General features: G+C 42.1%; 1 protein-coding gene across 1 annotated transcript in view; it reads right to left on the minus strand.

Moving 5' to 3' along the window:
* Nucleotides 1–240: 240 nt before the first annotated feature.
* The window catches only part of oat (ornithine aminotransferase), a 48,172-nt gene continuing 30,420 nt past the window's right edge, over nucleotides 241–17,992 (minus strand). Inside the window, exons 3-10 of the mRNA XM_084323797.1 lie at nucleotides 15,669–15,893; nucleotides 13,542–13,637; nucleotides 13,298–13,425; nucleotides 10,840–10,962; nucleotides 10,198–10,326; nucleotides 5,591–5,704; nucleotides 3,291–3,435; nucleotides 241–1,491 (exon numbers count right to left, since the gene is read on the minus strand). Of these exons, the coding sequence (XP_084179923.1) occupies nucleotides 1,331–1,491; nucleotides 3,291–3,435; nucleotides 5,591–5,704; nucleotides 10,198–10,326; nucleotides 10,840–10,962; nucleotides 13,298–13,425; nucleotides 13,542–13,637; nucleotides 15,669–15,893 (1,121 nt within the window). The 3' untranslated portion in view covers nucleotides 241–1,330. The remainder of the gene's footprint in view (nucleotides 1,492–3,290; nucleotides 3,436–5,590; nucleotides 5,705–10,197; nucleotides 10,327–10,839; nucleotides 10,963–13,297; nucleotides 13,426–13,541; nucleotides 13,638–15,668; nucleotides 15,894–17,992) is intronic.

Genomic DNA, 17,992 nt, shown 5'->3' on the forward strand with positions numbered 1-17,992 from the left:
AAGTTATTATTATGTCTTTGTCACAGTAATAAGGCACTTGGGGCAGAGCTGTTTCGCAGGCTGTGATGTAGCAGCTCAGCAGAGTGTGACTTTACACACCAGTTACATCACGGAATGGAGGATTCTGACTTCTAACTTCAGGAGAGCGGTGTGGGTTCACAAACACTGACTGAACTGTCCTGGGGCACAGGCATTCTCGACATTCCCCTTAAGTATACACAGAAACAGTGCCAGTAATAAGACTCAAGCATTTATTATATGAACAATTATTTCACAACTTAAAACATATCGTCTTTGAAGAAACATTCAATGAGCAAAAGTTAAAAACTTTTTTTTAACAGATTTGTTTAACATTCTTTTGCAAGTTCAAACAAACACTGTACATTTAAATAGTGAAGCCAGAAACAAGTCTAGCTAGCAGAAGTGTTTTTTTCCTAGTTTTTTTTCCTAGTCTTGAAGTCCCTTGAAGAAATAATATATCTCAAATTACCATGAAGATATAATATATCTCAAATTACCTTGAAGATATAATATATCTCAAATTACAGTATAAAAGAGCAACAGAGATATATCTACACCCTACCTAAGGCTTTAAAGCTCAGATTGAGAACGCCAGCAGAATGTTAACTTGCAATCCAATACCTTTACATCCAGATATGTCAAGTTAAACTATGGGTTTGGTTTCAGATGCAGTAGGCAACAGTGGGTAGGATAAATATTGTATGTTGTTTGACAGTACAGCAGTCAAGGTTTTTAGTCAAGATTTCACTAGCAAGCAAGTGGTAGCGAACGGTATTCCCTTCAACGTCAGTTACAGGTTGTGCAAGAGTGGTCGTTTTCTTTATCCCCCCCCCCCAGTACCCAGTAAACAACAGACCAAGTAAATGTAACGGCATATACCACATTACAATAATGCCACTGTAACATTTGATCTATGCTTCCCTGGTACAGACAGTACACAAATGCATCATAATTTAGATAAAATTGTGAACGAATCAATTATAAAATAAAAATTAAGTGCCATCCAACTTCCCATTTAGCACAATTAAAATAAAAATATGTATAGGGGCTGAAAACGATCTCATGTTGCAGTCTTTCTAAGCCAAGGCAATCTAATGGAGCCCTTTTGCTTTTAAAAGAGATTCTGTTGAAATGGTATGATGCGTGCCATTTCCAAAATGACATTACAATACTGTGCAAAACAGTATCAGTGTAGCCTCTCAGAAGCATCTCCACATACAATCCTAATACATTTACACAATAATAAATGTCAGAGACTAGGCTCCTTACTGGTAAATGTTAGAGAGGCCACATATTTTTTTGGGAAAGTTTAGAAAGACGTGATGGTTCTCCGGATGATGTCAACGCACTCGTGCACCTCGTGCTCTTTGATGATGAGGGGGGGGGCCAAGCGGATGATGTCCCCATGGGTGGGCTTGGCCAGCAGTCCGTTGTCACGGAGACGCAAGCACACTTGCCAGGCGTCATATTCTGGAGGAGAGGGGGGGGGGGGGGGGGGGACATTGTCATTATCAGAAGTCAAAGGCTATGAATTCAGGGTGAAACATCGATGAAGGCACACTGTAGCTCCCCTTATTTTCAATTAATGTCTGAAGAAGAGGAACAGCTAGAAACGTCACTGCTTGCATGTGTGCATGAACACATTGAGAATTAGAGTGCTTTCACACTTAGCAGGTCCAAACCAAAGTATTTTTTTGTTGCATTGTTTACATTTGGTCTACCGCATGTTATTTGAGCATCTTTCGCACATGAACTCTGGACAATGGACCAGAGAATCAGTCGTTGCCTGGCGATGCCCTTTCACACATGTAGCACACAGCAGGTGATTCTTGGTGACGGACTTGTTCTTGCATATAAATGTACTCTTGGTTTAGGCGAGGGTTGGCGATGAGGTAGAGTGAGCAGGAGGCAGGGCATGATGCAAAGGGTAGTGTTTTGTTGTTTAAAATACTACTAACCCGTTCTTGTGCTGCGCTTCCATTTAGCTGCTAATCTGGTGTCGTTGCACCCGTCACTCGAACTAGTGATTCACATCGTACTCTTCACATTATGAATGTGAGGAACAGGAGGGGAAGGCGAATGCTAAACAAATTACTCCCGATAAGCTACTGTAGTACATGTGGCTAAGCATTCAGTAACGTTAGCGTCTGGAACATCAGCTGAAGAAAATACTTGTAAGGGATGAAATAAATAAGGGTCTAAATCAAGCAGTGCAGTTAGAATGTTTGGAATGTTTTAATAACACATTTGGACATAACAGAATGCAAAGGGCATAGTAAAAAAAAAACAAAGAAATAATTTCACTATCTGCATTATATACGGCACCGCTGACCTAGCAGTTAAGACATTTCCGTCTTTGTAAATGATCCGTCTTCACCCTCGGATGTATTTATTCCTCCAGTTTTCAGATGACAACCTTAATGAGATATTCTCAAATGGGTTTCAGTTGGTCATTACACAGATTTAGGACGTCAGGGGGCTGTCAGACGCGTAGTTTACCCGGAGTAATTCAGACATTTGTGTTCGCACATGCAAGCCCTCCGGGTAATGTGTAGTTAAGTTCAGGAGTCCAATTCATGTGTGAAACCAGCTTTGGTGGACATCCGAGGAATATCCATTGGGCTCGAAATGCTGTCTATAATTATAATTTAAAAAGATCGGGTCGCAAGTTTGATAGTGTGCAGGATCTTTGGCACCAAACGCACCTGCCCTTCAAGACTTTCAGTCAAGTGTATAGAAGATTACTTCTCACATGGACACAGTGTGACGGACACTGACTGAACGGGTTTTCCCCCTCAGTTTCACACTCACAGCAGTTACTGTGGTTTCAGTAGTACAAGTTACTGTGGTTTCAGTAGTACAAGTTACTGCATGTTTCAGTAGTACAAGTTACTGTGGTTTCAGTAGTACAAGTTACTGCATGTTTCAGTAGTACAAGTTACTGATGTTTCAGTAGTACAAGTTACTGCATGTTTCAGTAGTACAAGTTACTGCATGTTTCAGTAGTACAAGTTACTGCATGTTTCAGTAGTACAAGTTACTGCCGTTTCAGTAATACAAGTTACTGCCGTTTCAGTAGTACAAGTTACTGCATGTTTCAGTAGTACAAGTTACTGATGTTTCAGTAGTACAAGTTACTGATGTTTCAGTAGTACAAGTTACTGCATGTTTCAGTAGTACAAGTTACTGATGTTTCAGTAGTACAAGTTACTGATGTTTCAGTAGTACAAGTTACTGATGTTTCAGTAGTACAAGTGGTGCTGCCGTACCTTTAGTCTCCTTGATGACGATGGCGTTAAGCAGGCCCTTCCCCCTGACTGTGGTGATGATGCCGCCGGGCAGCTTCCTCAGCTCTGACCGCAGCAGCTCGCCCATCCTGTCAGCGTTCTCCGCCAGCTTCTCCTCCTCCATGACCTAGAGGACAAAGACGTACCGAGTTAGAGATTTGTTTATAAACACATTACATATATATACTATGTTAGAAAATAGTTGACAACTATTAAAGAAACTTGAAACTTGAAACTAGTTGCCATACTCTGGGAGGTACAGTTCATTCAAAACACAGATTTGGATGGGCTAACCTAGTTTGCTAGTTAGTCAAGCTTTCTAACCAAGTAGGGCCAGTTTGATAGATTTGGTAGTTTATAGCAAAACATTTAAGCTATAAAGCGTGATCTGACTGCACCCCCACAATCATGAGAAAAGGTTGGAGCAGCCAGATGAGCTTTTTATTAAATGAGGATTTTATAATAGTAATTAAAGTATTTAATCAATCAATAAAATTTGGCTAAGTATGGCTTCTGCCCCCATGCTTGATGTTGTTCAGTCCTCCGAATCTAACCCACAATGCAAAGTGTCTAACGTTCTCTTTTGCCGTTAGCAAGCATTAGCACATCCTCTAATGGCAAAAGAGGATGTGTTAAGACGCTTTGCATTGTGGGGGTAGATTAGGAGGGCTGGGGCGACAGTGGCTCGGGAGGTAGAGCGGTTTTTGGTTTTTGATTCCCACACAGCGTGTCGAAGTGTCCTTGAGCAAGACACTTCCAGGGAACAAAATTAACTTTTTGACTTACCAGCCATTTGGCTGGTAGATTTTAAAAACTACCAGCCAGGCAGATTTTTTACCAGCCAAAAATAAAAAATAGCTTTTTAGTATATCGCCATGTGTTATTATTACTATATAATACTCTCATATGCTATTTTCAATTAATATCATAAACAACATAAGGAATATTAGCATAATTTTGAGTGGACTGAAGGAATGAGTCAGCGTTAATAGTTTTAAATGCAAATAATTTATTGAAACATAGAAGTGGGGTCGGGGACACACACACTGTTTCAACTCACCACCCCCGCATCATATTGTAGTCTAGTCTGTCTTCAAACTTCCACTCCTCTCGAAACCTTTTTATATTTGAATATCAACATTATCTGTGCATCCTCAGTAATCCTCAGTTCACTACAATATACTCCTCTCCCGAGTCCTGACTAGTGACTTCATCGTCTTTCCAAACGCACGCACACACACAGAGAAAGGGAGAGTGCCCCCCCCCCATTTCCCTTTCCCCAGTCCACACTGTCTGCTGTTCTCTATGGCTCTGCCGCTGATCAGGATTAGCTTGTTGGCTTACGCTAACATAACGTTCATTTCGGGCGATGTGGGCATAAAGGAATGGCGACGATGCAATGCATGTTAGATGCATTTGACCCGTTGTGAGAAGAAGAAAAAAACCACAGACTTATTTCGGCTCGCAAAATAGGCGCACTGCTGTGTAGCTCTGCTCTCAGGGAACAAACTTAACTTTTTGACTTACCAGCCATTTGGCTGGTAGATTTTAAAAACTACCAGCCAGGCAGATTTTTTTACCAGCCATTGGCGGTTGGCTGGTACTTATTTTGTTCCCCGACTTAACCCCTAACTGCTCCAGATGAGCAGGTTGGCACCTTGCATGGTTGCCTCCGCCGTCGGTGTGTGAATGCGTGAGTGAATGGGTCAAATGTGAGGAACAAATTGTAAAGCGCTTTGGATAAAAGCTGCTATATAAATGCACCATTTAGGACTGAATGACATCAAACATGGGGGCAGCATTACTCAATATAGTCCCCCCAGGGTTCCTGCCGGTTTCAACAAGTTCAATTTAAGAACTTTTAAGACCACTTTGAATATAATTTAATACCTATTTCATTGCCATACTGGCAATAAAGTATGAAGGAAAATGACTATGAGAGAAGTAATTCCATACCACTTAATTTGCAGCCCGGACATTTCTCCCATACAGAGAAGTAACTTCCTAATAAAATAAATCTTCAAGACCCATCAAAAACGATCCGATTCTGATTATTAAATGTAAGACTTTTTAAGACCCCGCAGGAACTACTGTGTAAAGTGTTCACCAGCTTTCTAAGTAAAAAGGCAATAAAATAGATTGGAATTCAATAGCAAATTTCGTCACAGAACTGGATGCCTATTCAAGCTCCAGCAGGGCAAAAGTATCGACAGCTTGAATTCTTCTAGAGGGACAGAAAAGGAGGGGGAAGAGGAGAGGATAGGGACAGTCCCGCCACTGACCTCCAGGGCGGCGATGGCCACGCGGCAGGCCAGTGGGTTGCCTCCGTACGTGGAGCCGTGCTCCCCGGGTTTGATGGTCAGCATTACCTCGTTGTCGCACAGAACCGCAGAGACCTGAGAGCCACACAAAAACAAACACAACCATGTTGAATGTAGACAATGACAACACGCTTGTATTCAAAAGGCAATCAATAATTACCGGTATTAACTCATTGACTGCCACGCTGTTTTCCCATCTTTAATATCTGGCACCAGCGTTTCAGACCGTTTTAACAATGTTTGTAGACCCATCGTATATTCTATATTATAGCTATGGAGACATACTATGGCTAATTTGAAATGCTTATATTTATACTCCCAACAGGGAACAAACCGCTTGTGTCTACATACATCCGTTCGTGCACAACCCCTGGCTAAAAAGTGCCACGTTTAAGAAAGATCCATGGTAATTTTCTAGAAAGAGAGATATTGTGTATTTTGTGCGCAGCATGCGCAGTTCGTGCTTGTTGCTCGACACAAATATATTTCCAGGTCAAGGGCCAATGCCTCATCCTGCTTCTCGACTTGGCATCCATTCTGGCTCTCTGGTAATCTCGCTGTCTGTGTCATTATCGCTGAATATTTCAGTTAAATATTCTGGCTCTGGAGTGCTCTGGCGACGGTGGGATGAGGTGAACAGATAATGTTACATCCTCTGCCGGTTTGACTTTAGTATTTTTATGATTTACCAGAAATGCTGAGTCTGGTGAAAACGCACCTTATGGATGGATCATCACCTTTTTTCCTTCATAATAATAATCTCCAATAGTTCGCTACACACGATTGCCATTGCAGTCAGTTTTGGCCCGAGTGCAAATCCCCAACAGGAAACTAGTCGCTAGTCGGCAGCTCTGCCGCCCCGCTTCTGCTTTCGATCCCTCGCCACGTACAAAGCCTTCTTTTCCCGGGAGGCTATGTAAACAGACTCAGTGTGCCCAGAGGTCTGACGATGTCGTTCGGCCCATCGAGAAATATGGAAATATCCAGTAATCCGACATGTGAACCAATGTCCAGTAGCTCTTGTCTTGTGTACAAAGGATCAGCGCAAATATACGCAGCGAATACTGAACATGACATGCAAATAATAGTTGATTTGACGAGACAAAGAGCCGCTGCTTGATCAAGCGCCTCCCTCCTAGCTCAAACATGTGCTCAAAAGGTAGGCGAGACTGCCACCTATCGGGATTCGATCGTCATTTATTTCAATTGTAATTATCTCAGGGTTACCAGTATCACACACAAGGTCAGGGGGACTGTTTAGCATCATAATAAAAAAAAAAAACATAAAAACTAGTATACTCATTTGAGTTAAAACCTCTTAACGTGCAACGGCCCGGCCAGGCCCCTCTTGAGGACGATTTGGCCACAATTTGGCGACCTCTAGCAGCTCGGGTGTGTATATTACATTTTTTAATACAATAAGGATCGGATTAAAGCCCCATCTGTTGCCCGTCGATTGCCGTTTCAGGTGAGTACACGGCAGACTTTCAATTTTTTCAAATACCACTCCTGACTCCCGAGCCTCTACCTCCGTCAATCATTTGGCGATCGAGAATTATTGGACATAGTTGTAACCAATGAGTATGGCTTTCCAATGGTACCCCACGTTTCTTCTGCTTCTGATTGATGGCGAGCTAGCACCCTTTTCCCATTACTTTGAACCATGAACTAAAAGGCTTGTTATCATACAAACAAGGGACTAAACACGTTTAACAATTATGCCACAACAATGTGGAACGCCCTACCCACAGCCATAAAAAAATGTGAATCCTATTCCCTACACACATTCAAAACCGCTCTCAAAGAGCACCTACTGCCATTCAAAACTGGCCACCGTAAATGTCCAAAATGCCCATTGTGTGCAGTGTTCGTTAGCTCCCTGGTTCATTGGTTGTGGTAACTATTCTCTGTCTTTGTGGGAGAGCTCTTTGTATCCGTTTGTAATTAGAGCGGTGGCTCTTTAGGGTGCTTTTTTTTTTACCAGATCTGGTTAAAGCTCTGTTTGAGTTCTTAGGTATCTTTTTGGTACAAGAGCTGGTGAAAGCTCTGGTTCATTATTGTTAGCATAGGAAATACTGTTATGTATTTGGTGTAGAGCTGGTACCTGAAGCTCTGGTTCATTGCATTGTGTTTAGGAGTCTTTATAGTTTGTGTACATTTCTGTTAACCCTAACCTGTGTATACTTGTTTCTCTTTTTTGTGTCACCCAGCCTATGGTGATTGTCTTTCCTTTGTATTCATCTTTTGTTTCGCACACAGGGACAATTGAGGACAGGAAGATACCCTGGGGTCTACATTTTTGCGTCACGTAGGTGACCTGATGTTAAAGACACCAGCCTTAAGCCCTTCCCATAGTCGAGCGCACCGTACACGGAGCAGACTCCCGCGGGCTCAAAGCGGACCCAAAGGGTACCCAAAGCAGAGTCCAAGTGGTTTTGGTTGACATCGAACTGCATTTAATGTGACGCCGATCTGCATTTTACTCTGACCACTCGCTCCGTGCCAAGAGAGAGTAGGGCTTGAGATGTTTGAATGGCTTTTCTAAATGAAGTGTGTAAAACTGCCCGTTTTATTATCGAAATATTGGAAACGGAGATAACACTCTTTATTTTGACATCGGATGACGACGACATGACAGAAGTTGAACAGCGTGGGGAAAATTGTGTAAACTGGCGCGAGACATGTAGGAAATTGGTCCGCGGAGGTCCGCTCGACTATGAAAGCTCAAAGAGTCCAGCAGACCTCCGTGGAGTCCAGTCCGAGTACAGTCTGCTCGACTATGGGAGCACCTTTAGAGTGAGCACCGCCACCTGTACTTTTGGGCATCAGCGCCTGTAATGGGGGGTGGGATTTAATTTCCTTTTATATTTCATTTGGTGCCACTGGTAGTCCTCCTTGATCTCTGTGTTGCTGTGTTTGTAAAAATAAATACTATTTTGCTAATTGTTTCCCTGGTTTTGTGTCACTGCACCCTCACCTACCCTGTCTGTGGCCTTGTGTTGCGTCTCCTTACTGGGGTACGTAACAGTCATGATGTCATGTATGTTATGTATGTCATAAATGTCACTATGAATTGAAAATGGGGGACCCTGATGTAAACAAGACAAACGTCTTTCTCTGGTCTTTTTTATTATTTCTCCACGTAGTAAATAGGGGTGGGAATCACCAGTTTCATCACGATACGATACGATATCGATTCTTTGGACAACGATACGATATTTGCCGATATCACAAAGTCTGCCACGATACGATACGATTCGATTCAGGTGCCTGCGATCGATATGAGGCGATATTATGTGCCCATTTAACACAATCAGTCACATTTAGATCAACTAAAAAAAGGCTACGGAAATATCAATTGGTGTTTTTATTTTTGAGCTCTTCCAGACATTTAAATGAAAAACAATCTATTGTTTTTAATACAAATAGACCTCCTGTTAACTTTTTATATATTGAGCTTTAAACTTTAAGTAAAATGTTTTGGAACTCACAACACGCAAGCTAAAACCCTTTCCTCTCCCAAACTTCCTACAATTGTTTTATGTTGCATGATGATCATGAATATTAAATATCAACATTATCTGTCCATCCTCAGTAACACACACACACACACACACACACAGAATGCCCCTCACGCAACCCAGTCCCCCACAGAAAGGTAGACTGCCCAGTGCCCCCACCCTTGCTCTTTCCCAAGTCCCCTCTCCTCTCCTCTCATGGTTAGCTGCAGTGCTTAGCATAATTAGCTCACGCTAACGCAACGTTCATTTCGGTATTTAACACGACATATTGGGCATAAAGGAATGGAGAGGATGGAAAGCATGTTAGATGCATTTAACCCCTTGTGGGGAAAAAACAACAGGCACTTATTTCGGGCAAAATAGGCGGACTCTGATGTATTGTAGCAATACTATCTAACGTCTACACACGGAGCTGCGCTGAGCTTGTTGTTCCGGCCGGGCGGAAATGCTCACGAGGGGATTTTCAAAATAAGAGTATCGCAATATGAATCGATCTTTTTACGTTGCATCGATCCTATTTGATTATTGATAATAGATCGATATATCGATCTGGATCGATGTATCGTCCCACCCCTAGTAGTGAATAGAACATGTTTACAGGAACGTTCTGGAGTTGTATTTGGAGTGTATTTCGTGACTGTTGGGAACTAGGCTACACTGGCACACCTATGAATGGTGCTAAGCTAGGCTAACAGTGTGACTGTTCCCTAAGCCTAATGCATGCACAGAGAAGAAAAGGGTATGTATCTGGCTTGTCTAATTCCAGGGTAGATGGCAAATAAGCTAATTTCCCAAAAAGTTGGCATGTTCCTTTAACACAAGTGTCGGAAACATGAAAACAAACAAACATTTCCATAGTCCATTTTCTGGTATCTAATCTCAGATGGACTTTAAAACAACAGATATGAATTTCTCTAAGTAGGATCAATATTCATTACCCAACAGGGTGGTTGATCCCAAATCCATCCTCCCTGCTAGGATCTATATCATATTGTCTACTTGTGGATAAGTGTGATGGATTAGGGCAGAGGTTGATGAGACACTTACAGGGTAGACTCCTCCAGAAAGCGCCTTGCCGAGAATCACCATGTCTGGACGTACTTCCTCGTAGTCCACTGCCAGCCGCCTGCCGGTACGGGCCAGGCCCGTCTGCACCTCGTCAGCGATCCACAACACCTGAAGGATAAGCGGAGTGATCAGTGACATGGTGGCCATCTCACAAACAAGAGAAAATATAATTTATGTTATTGATGTTTATCAGGAGAAAACAGTATCAGAGGTGCGTGTGTGTGTGTACGCAAGGGTTTTGGGGAAAGGTCCTTCAACATTTAGAGTATGATGCAGTTTCACCATAAACCATGTTTATAAAAAGAGACAAAGTCTGTAAAATTATTATTGGTGTACAGTAAACTGAACTTAAAAAAATATATATATATATATATTTGTGCTTATACTTCCTTTTCAGGAGGGTTTCAGAGGCTATTTCCACCTGGGTTTCGGTTAATTTTGTAGCCTGGTCTATATACCATTATGTTTTTAGCCGAGTCCTCAGTATCAGGCACGTTTGTGCGTGAGGGGTTTTACTCATAAATAAATTACATTTTCTCTTATAAAGACCACACTGTTGATATTCTTCAAACCAAAGACACAGTTGACTGAGATAGGTTTGTTTGATTTGTGGAGACTTACGTTGTGTTTGGTGCAAAGATCTCTGACCGTGGTCAGGTACCCTGGTTCAGGCACCACCACCCCGGCCTCACCCTGGATGGGCTCCACCATGAAAGCCGCAACATTGGGGTCTTGGAGGGCTTTCTGAGGAAGACAGAGTTCCCACAGACAATGCTAAATGAAATGCAAGTACTTTCCTAAGCACAATTTTTTTATTTTAAAAGGGCATTTCAAATCTTGTTTTTTATAGAAAATAAATCGGACCAAATATTTATGGCTTAACACTTTGAATGCCGATGACGTGTATTGTCGTCTTATCATGCCCCCCGTTGAGTGCCGACAACGTGTATTGTCGTTTGATTTTTTTATTAGCGATCTGAATTCATATTTCATCAACCGAGTCTCACGTTGGTACAGCAGACCCTCTAGGAGCTCAGATGGGAAAATACCGCCCCCTATCGTCTATCCCTGTGTAACTGCAGGCCATTCGATTATACTGCTGGATCTGTGGAGGTGGCTCCACTGTGCTGGCAAGCCGTCTGATGAACATGGAAGTGATCGCGAGATGGAAAGCAGCGTGGAATATATATTTACAGCAGCCAATAATCAATCCATAAACGTGATCGATATTTGGAATGGCGATCAGGAATTGGAATAATCTTTTGGGAGAACATCTGATCTAAGGTAAGGAGTCTATGTTACCAGTTTTAGGATAATCAGAGCTGTATTCACTGAGATATCAGCATGTGCCGTGTGTGTGCATGTGTGTGTGTGTGTGTGTGTGTGTGATGTTGAGGAAATGAGAATAGATTTTTCAGCCCGCTTCTATAGCGTGCATAAGTACACATATACTATCGATAATCTAGCGTTTATTTGAAAACGATTCATAAATAGGCAGACAAATGACAACGTGTCTAGTGTATTCGAGAATATTCCAATAAATGCCGTTTATGGGGGAATCTTTCAATTTTCCGGAAATGTTCGAGAGAATAGCTTTTCGAAATGCTATAAAAAGGATATGAACCGATTAAAAAACAATCCGTTTCGACAATGTTGACTGCAAACAAGTCATTGATAAGCGACGGGCAGATTAGACACATAGCCATAATTAAAAACATAGATTATGCGTTTTTAACGCTAACATTGAAGTGGATGATGGCATTCGAGGGGGTAAAAAGGAAAACAAGGCCGGCACTGATAGTGTTAAAACCAATTTCCAACAGTTACACTTTAGATTAGAAAATTCAATTTCTTGATTCAGAACAATTTTATCATGGATGAACAAAACGTTCGATGCGAATGGTTGATTTGAATTTCAAGGACTTTTTAAGCACCTTGTTAACACTATGCGTCCGAGAACGAGTATACGTGTTTCGAAAAAGAGCGTTGTGGACCAGAGCCACGAGTATATACGTGACGAGTTGTTATTGTTTTATTCCATATTTATAACGCTTATTAGGTACCCGATCCACTACCAGCATCTTTTCAGATATTTGATTTTCGAAACATGCAGTACCGGCCAAACCCGCTTAGGGGCGCCATCGCTCCACTGCAGTATCATGTGAATTTTAAATAAAAATAAAAAAGTACAGTTCTGTGGGCGGATCATAGTTCCTTGATCCCAGCCGAACATCCTCCATCTTGGATCAGCTTGGCGAGCGGTTTTTTCAGCGTGGAATAATGGAATTTATGATTAGCCAATGTGCATATCGATCTACCAGAATCCGATGACTGGTGAGGAAATGCTGCCGGCGATCACATGGCCTGACGGTAGGATAATATTACCCCAAATTACAGCTGGATTGGACATCGTTTTATAACATAACGTGATCGGTCAATGAAAATGCTATATTGAACGCACACTGTATTGCGGATCAATAATAGTAATCGGCGTTCCCCGCCGCCCCCATTTCATCCATAGATGCTCTGTAATAGTCTGGATGCTACGCAGTTCGTTTTATTTCATTCGTATATATACAGCAGAAATGGCGTTTGATATAACGGCGCCAACGTTTAGCCTATTATCTAGCTTCCTGCAGAAAAGCCTAGACGAAAAGTGCGTTATACCTTATATTCACAACGCTATAAAATGACAACCAACCGATGGACTTTTATTTTCTTTAAGCCATTATGAAGGCACGGTTTATGCACTCAAGTGACAATGAGAATGGACATATAGCAATACTATAAATTATATATAAAGCTCTTAGAAAGTACATCGGTTTGTTTACTTTCTGTCCTCTGAGGCCTAAATCGCCGGGCCGCGCCGGTCGTCATAGTGTTAAAAAATGGGCCGCTTAAAAAGAATTTGGGTAAAAAATCAAGCACTTTAAGCACTTCAAGGACCTTGTAGAAACCCTGAGAAGATCACACGGGTACATTGGTATCTCTACAGAGCACATTGCCACTGGCTCAAATGTTCTAAACCGACAGCTTAGCTGAGGCGTGGGGGAGGTCTAGGCTCATGAAACACACACACCTCCAGTGCAGGAATGTCGTTGTATGGAACAAGCTCGAAGCCAGGCATAAAGGGCCCGAACCCTTCATAACTACTGGGGTCAGTGGAGCTGGAGATGGCAGCCATAGTTCGGCCCCAGAAGTTCCCATCTAACCAGGGTGAAAAAACACGTGTTGATTACAATACATCAAGTTTTAATCAGTAGATTTAAAAACAATCAATTGTGACGTATTAGATGTTAAAAGGATTTAGGATGGCTGCTTACTTGCAAAAATTATTTTGGCCTGGTTCTTGGGAACGCCCTTGACCTCGTAAGCCCACTTACGGGCCAACTTGCAGGCCGTCTCACCGCCTTCCACACCTTGTTGAAACGACAGAAAAAACATGATTCGTGATGACATTTAAAAAGACGCGGCATGACTCAGCAGCTCAACTCACACACTGCTCTACAAAAGAAAAAAGGTGCTGACTGTTCAGAGTGAAACTGAGTAGGGATGCACGATAATTATCGGGCCGATATCATCAAAATGATTGATAGCTCCGATAATATATAATATGCGGTGTGGGTGGATTGGGATGAAGGGCGTTTGTTTTTACTGTAGGCTCCTCCCGTTTTGCCAGTACTGTGGTACGACTGATAGCGTGTGGTTTAGGAAGAGGGAGTTTTTAACAAATCCAGCGCTCCCTTTCTCATGCCTGGCTGTGACGTAGTCACGTAACTTTCAGAAGCAGCGCGGATAGTAAACAAAGATGCGTCAGTAGTGTGGGACTTTTTCAAAGTTTCAGAGGAAAACAGTTCGCTTGCTATTTGTAACAAATGCAATGCAGAAGTTCCACGAGGAGGGAAAAGGGCAACAAGCTATAACACATCCAACATAATAAGTCACCTACAACATCACCACCGCTACGATGGTGTGTAAAAACCTACGACGACGTGCGAGCAGCTAAAGCTGCTGCAAATCTAGCCCCTTTCGTGACTGTGATGCAACCCTTGGTTGAATACGCAGTCACTTATTGCTCCGTAGTATCCAGGTTAATTTGCACCACCAAGCACTGCTTAAAAGCTAGCGGTGGGTCCAAAATATATCAGATATAAATTTCAAAAAAGGTACCCAGCGTTCCATTAGGGTTTCACACACACACGCAGCAGGGTTTGAAAGCTCGGCGTTGCTAATAAACATTTTAAATCATTTTTATAAACGAGTAAAAAAAATCACTGAGCTAGCCTTCGCTAAAATGGCTGCTTCCGCATTTTACAGTAGGAGCGCTGTGATTGCTGGGCACACCAGACACGTGACAAAGCAGCCAGCAATCACAGCACGTAAGTTTCACCACGGACATATCCTGTGATGTTTGTTTGGTTTATTTAATTCTTTTTGAGGCGTGCTGTCCTATAAATGCCAAGTAATAGTTGTTTCATGGACCAAGACCACAACAGTCTCCTCTCCTATAGCGTCAAATGTCAAATCTGCTGACAAAGCACAATACCCGTTTGTTTTTAGTTCACTCATTGTTCAGGGAAACACATTGTTAATGACATTGACGGATTGTGAATTTTGTGATCGACTCAAATTATATTTATTTGGAAAAATAAATAGTCACTTTATTTGAAGAGTCAAAACTGTTCTCTTGGCTTTGTTTTGTTCATAGTAGTAACGCTCATGTCATGATAAATCTGGTTAGGTCAAAACTACAGGAATATACATTTTTTATTTTATTTATTATAATACAATAAATATATATATATCATCGGTTATCGGTATCGACCTTGAGGAGCAGAAAGTTATCGATATCAAAAAATCAATATCGTGCACCCCTAAAACTGAGTAACAGAAACCCTATGGACGAACATGAATGAAGACAGAAGGGCAGTGGCTAGAAGGCATTGGGGGAAATAAATTATATAAGGATAGGAGAAGTATCAATATGAGCTGCAATACATAATTTGAAGTTAAAAAAAGGTAATAAATCGCAATATCGTGACTCGAACATTGCGATATGGTTTTGCAGCAGGCTACCCGTGACCTGGATGCGTTTCGAATACACATTTATTTATTGTGGCGGCCCACCACAATATCAGACAGACTCACCACAAACATAATTCCAAGATTCAAGATTCAAGAGTTTTATTTGTCCCAAAGTGATACAGTGGTTTGTGTGTGGTATTTAAACAGCTCAAACATCGCCCTCTCGTCTTGATCCAATCCTCCAATTGCAACATTGTTTGTCCAAGGGAAGCGACAGTTGTGATTGGAGGATCAAGAAAAGAGGGCGAAGTTCGAGACGTGCATCTTATTCTCTCAAGCCCCCTCCCGGGCCACCACAAAACACGTTACATATTAACCAAACGCACACAAAATACTAAACAAATATCCCCCCATGTTTCCCTAACCTGTGTTCATGGGCAGCACTTTGTCATAACCAAACATGGTGGTGATGTATTCCTCGTAGGCCCCCAGCACGTCGTTGTAGAAGGCTCTGGAGGTCAGGGTGAGTCTAGACGCCTGGGCGTTGAGTGCAGCGATGATCTTGGGGTGGCAGTGGCCTTGGTTCACTGCACTGTAAGCACTGAGGAAGTCGTAGTATCTGTTGCCCTCCACATCCCACACGTAGAGCCCTGGAAACAAACAGAGGATATAGAAACAGTATAATGTAGACGCTAGGGATGGGTACCGAATCAGGTACTTTTAAGGGTACCGACCGAATCACGTGAGATCCGCCGGTGCCACATTTTCGGTAATACAAAAAAGTGTATTAGTGGCTAATGACATAATCAACACACTTGACAATAAACAACATTGTGCAGCATTGTTTGTTGATTTATCAAAAGCATTTGACTCAGGGCGGTCAGGTGGCGTAGCGGAGATTGCGTTCATCACCAACGCCGGAGACGCTGGATTCGCCTGTTCGAATCCAGCTCCCGGCGTGTCACCAGCTTGGCTGGCCGTTCACACTAATACAATTGGCAGTATTAGAGGGTGGGAAAGCTGGCGGGGTGGGTCCGGGTCGTTGTAAACAGCGACTCCTACAGTTCGGTCGGGGCGCCTGCTCAGAGCGGATAGGATCTAAGGGGGGTAGTGTGATCCTTCCACACGTTACACCCTCTCAGTGAGAGTCCGTGCTGCCAGGTGAAAAGAAGCGGTTGATTGGCTAGACGTGTGTCAGAGGAAGCACGTGATAGCCTCCACTCTACCAGACTGACTGTGGGGGGTAAGTGCGCAGCGACCAGGAAGGGGATTGGGAATTGGCATAACGACTAACATTGGGATGGGAGAAAATCGGAGGGAAAAGGAGGGGGGAAAAGATCAATAAAAAAATTAAAATATAAAATAAGCATTTGACTCCGTAGACCACAAACTATTACTGGATAGACTGGACAACATTGGCATTGGACAGGAAGCTGTAAATTGGTTCAGAAATTACCTCTCAGACAGAACACAATGTATATTTGCAGAGAAATACAAATCAAGTTTTTTAGAAATCAACAAAGGTGTTCCCCAAGGGTCTATTTTGGCTCCGGTTTTATTCTCCATTTTTATAAATGACCTGGGAAATAAAATCCAGACAGCCAAGATGCATCTTTATGCGGACGATACAGTCCTGTATACAAGTGCTCCCTCCCTTACTCCGGTGATTGAGAACCTCCAGGCTGCGTTTACTTGTTTTCAAACCTCCCTTTTTGATCTTAAACTAGTTTTAAATGCAAAGAAAACTAAATCCATGATGTTCACAAGGGCTCGCTCACAGCCAGTGAATCATGTTCATATCGTTACGCTAAAGGGAGCAACCATAGAAAATGTTTCATCCTACAAGTATCTTGGGCTATGGCTGGATGAAAAGCTATCTTTTAAAGCGCATATTGGAAACCTCACAAAGAAACTTAAACTAAAACTTGTTTTTTTCTTTCGCAACAAACAATGCTTTTCTTTTGAGGCCAGAAAGAAACTTGTTCAAGCCACATTCATGTCTGTAATTGACTATGGTGACATAATATATATGCATTCTGCCTCTTCAATGCTAAAAAAGCTTCCCCTATATATTTTCAACCTAATTAGCTTTGGCTCTAGCAGCTACCATACCAGGTCCACAAGATGGCTACTTTAAAAAAAACGTGAATAAACACTGAACTGGGAAGAACAGCTTTTTCAAGCTTCGCACCTTGGGCATGGAATGGGCTACAGGACCATATCCACTTAGATACCCTGGTCTCCCTCTGCGAATTTAAATCTGTATTACATAACTTCCTACAAGAAGAATGTCGCTGCATTCTCTAGTTGGGTCCCAACTCCCAACTGCAAAATTACTGTATTACTGTATTTGCAAATGTTATTGCTGTCATCTTGGCCAGGTCTCCATTGCAAAAGAGATCTTGTATCTCAATGGGACTTCCTGGTTAAATAAAGGTTAAAAAAATTATAATAATAAAAAAGCAGTCGGGGCAATGGCAAGCTGAATACGGTCACAAGTGTTGTTACACTTTACAAAGCTAGATGCAGACAACACTCGCTGCAATATGTAAGGGATAATGTATAGCTACAAGGTCATTGTCGCAAAATAATTGACAGACACTGCGTTCTAAACGCAGTGAAGGTCAATTATTTTGCGACAATGACCGAGTATAGCTATACATTATCCCGCTTATTACAGGGCTAACTTACTAACAATATACGTAATTTATTTTACACCATCGACAAGACGAGATAAAATCAATGCAGA

This window comes from Notolepis coatsorum, assembly GCF_963971535.1.
Source record: "Notolepis coatsorum genome assembly, chromosome: 10".
Classification (NCBI taxonomy): Eukaryota; Metazoa; Chordata; class Actinopteri; order Aulopiformes; family Paralepididae; genus Notolepis; species Notolepis coatsorum.